General features: G+C 38.9%; 1 protein-coding gene across 1 annotated transcript in view; it reads right to left on the bottom strand.

Annotated features, from left to right (window-relative positions):
- Positions 1-1,958: 1,958 nt before the first annotated feature.
- LOC306905089 (tripartite motif-containing protein 16-like) overlaps positions 1,959-3,122 on the bottom strand; it is a gene marked incomplete at both ends in the record, with an annotated part of 2,093 nt that continues 929 nt past the window's right edge. Inside the window, 2 exons of the mRNA XM_079475472.1 lie at positions 1,959-2,488; positions 2,986-3,045. Of these exons, the coding sequence (XP_079331598.1) occupies positions 1,959-2,488; positions 2,986-3,045 (590 nt within the window). The remainder of the gene's footprint in view (positions 2,489-2,985; positions 3,046-3,122) is intronic.

The following is a 3,122-nucleotide window of genomic DNA, read 5'->3' as shown; positions in this document are numbered from 1 at the left end:
CAATTCCCAGGTGGTTTTAATGGAGCAGCAAAACATAGCAATCCGATTCAAAAGTAAAAATGATACAAAAGCAAAAAAATGTTAGCTCTTAATATAGGCTGGGTAGGTAACCATGGAGGCAATCAACCCCACCATGCACTCAAAGCATATATCCATCACTGAGTTCCCATCCTCTTGACTGGCCCATCACTGAGCTAAAAACACACCTTCCTGAGACAAAAACCATGCTGCTTTTAGCAGCCATTTTACTAGGCCACGCCCCCTGGAACGTACCATTCCCCTGGTAATAATACTAAATTAACTAACTTAACACTTTAACAAATAATAATATAACAATATACAACTAAGCCAAATCATAAACACTGTATACACGTCCATAACTTCACATATTCACATTTAAACACAAAAATCACATTAGAATATAACATGTGTGAAATGAGTCAGTGTGCATGCATAGTTCATGTATAGTCACGGGCCTCTCCGTGACACTCTCAAAAGCCATAAATCAAAGGAAATCAAGAGTATCAAGGTGCAAGACCATGGAAATACCGACCTTGACCTGAGGAGGCAGCAGTAGATCCAAATGTAGGTGCAGGGATTGGTTGCTGACCAAATACAGAGATATATTTGTCTGCCAAAGCAGAAGATGTGGTGGTCAAAGCTGAATTTATTTGAAGGAAATTGGTGTAAAAGCAGAGTTAGAAGATGCATATGACCACCTGAGTATCATTTACCTTCAACACTCTTACCAAACGCAGGCCTGGGGGGATCTTTCAGGTGGTCTTGCTTTCTGAAAGAGAAAAGCACGGATGTTGTTGATTTTGTGGACTGCTGCAGCTCCTATTATATCTATTATAATCGAAACTTCACCTGGTTTAGGGCTCTCACATGCCACACATTTCACATTTGTGAACTAAGTACACATCACAGTCCTAAATTTCTCTCCAAATCTCAGCAGTCCAGTCCCAGTAGAAGTGGTAGCCCTGGTTGTCGAGGAGGCAGCAAATGAGGCTTTGGCCAGAAAAGGGGAAATCAGGATGGATTTCACTCGAGTGTCAGGTTTTGCCGTGTCAAAACACATTCAGCTCTTTAACTTTAACAGTGAATAACAATCTACATGTATGACTGTGAAAGCAGAGATAAACTTGTGAAGGTGATCTTGTTGTTGATAGCAGAACCTCATTGATGATGTGTTGGACTGTGATTCCAGGTCCACTAACTGCTGTCAGCGAGTCTTCTGAAGATGTTGTGTGCTCCTCAGTTCTCCTCTCAACTCCTGCTCTGATGTGTTCAGTGATGCTCTTCAGGACTTGATCGGGCCTCCATCAGTATCGTCCTTCTTCAAGTGACTTTGGTCAGCAGTTAAGAATCTGTTCCAGTGTTCTCCGTCTGCTGCTTTTCATTCTTCTTTATGTTACTGTTAAAGTCCAGATCAACCTTAACACTGCACGTGTGTAACAAAAATGTTCTTGATTCACACAAATTAATATCAATAAACATGTTAAATTATATTAGTAATAAAGATCAAATGTGTGAGAATGTTGTCATGTTGTAGGTAAGTAAAGTGACAGAAGTCTTGAGAGTTTATTGTCTTTATTAAAACATCAATATGACACTGACAGAGATGCTGTTTGACTCTATATCATCATTGATGTGATTCTACTGTAGACAAACACACACATGATGATATATGTGCTTATACAATCATTCACATCAACATCAATGAATCAAACCTCCGTAAATCATCACATCATGAACATCAATTACACAAAATAAAGTCGAAACATTACAATATTTTCTTCAAATATTCACTCGCTCATGTTTAATCGAGACATTTTCCATCTAAACATCAACCACTGAATTATCACAGATGTCAATAAGGTATAAGACAAATTATTTGATTAACATCGATTTTCTATCATAAATTATGATTTGTTGAATCTCTGTAACATCTACATTCATAAATCACAGATTTTCACCTTACTGAACAAGCCAAGTGTAAATCCAGGATAGAGCGGTTGAGTGAATGTGGTGCTGATGCTGTGGATGAGGGTCATTGTGTCAGAGACGCTGTAGAAGGACAGAATTCCTGCTCTCTCATCCACATAAACTCCTATTCTATCAGATCTGAGCTTTACAGAGAGATCAGTGCTGATGTTATTGTGTCTGAATGAGTAACTGGAGCGAGAGCAGATCAAACTCCAGGACTGATCATTACCTCCAAACATACATTCATCACCTCGTCCCTTCCTCCTGATGCTCTTATATGACACTGATATACACACACGAACACCAGTCCACTCAATCTCCCAGTAAGAGCGTCCACACACACTCTCTCTACACAACACCTGACACACATCATCAAATCTGTCTGGATGATCAGGATACTGATACTCTTGTGGGTAAGTGTATGTAATCTCTCTGTTGTCCTCAGACAGACTGAGAAGTTTATGCACTGTATTTATATCCGGAGTCAACTGAAGAGAATCTGAGGAACATAAAACACATCATCTGCATCTTTACATCACAAAAGTGATAAATCAGAGAAATATTGAGATATTCTTCATTGTTGACATCAGACTTCAAACAGAGAATCCTCCGTCATTATTGTTTTCAAGATATGATTCACTCGGCTCAATTGATGCTGTTAAACTGAATGAAATCTCAGATTCTGTTCATCTGAACACACACACACATCATTTTATGTTGTTAGTTTTGTGAGGAGTTCATCTGTGAGCTGTCGTCCAGTACAGACGCTCTTTCTGTCGTCTTCATTAATGTCACAAACTCATATTTGACACCATATGAACTGAAGATGAGATTCTTACACAAACAATAATTCACTGATTCAAATCATTTGTTCTGGACTCTCTCAACAGCTCTTGATATCACACGTGTCATGAGATTCTTCATTGTTGTGTTTCTCTGTAAAGTTTGTGTGTTTGATGATGTCGTGGATGTGTTGATGTGTTTGGAGACACTTACACTTGAGGAACTGATCTCTGGTCTTGAGTCCAGGACTGAGAATAATCTCTGTGTGTCTCACTTGAGAAATAAAGAGACATTTGATTCTCAATCACGTCTCATGAAATCATTTGTGTTTCTACATGATAACAGCTGAT

This window comes from Barbatula barbatula (assembly GCF_947034865.1).
Source record: "Barbatula barbatula genome assembly, chromosome: 15".
Lineage (NCBI taxonomy): Eukaryota > Metazoa > Chordata > Actinopteri > Cypriniformes > Nemacheilidae > Barbatula > Barbatula barbatula.
Note: the sequence above shows the minus strand (reverse complement) of the source record. Positions and strands in the feature narration are given on the sequence as shown.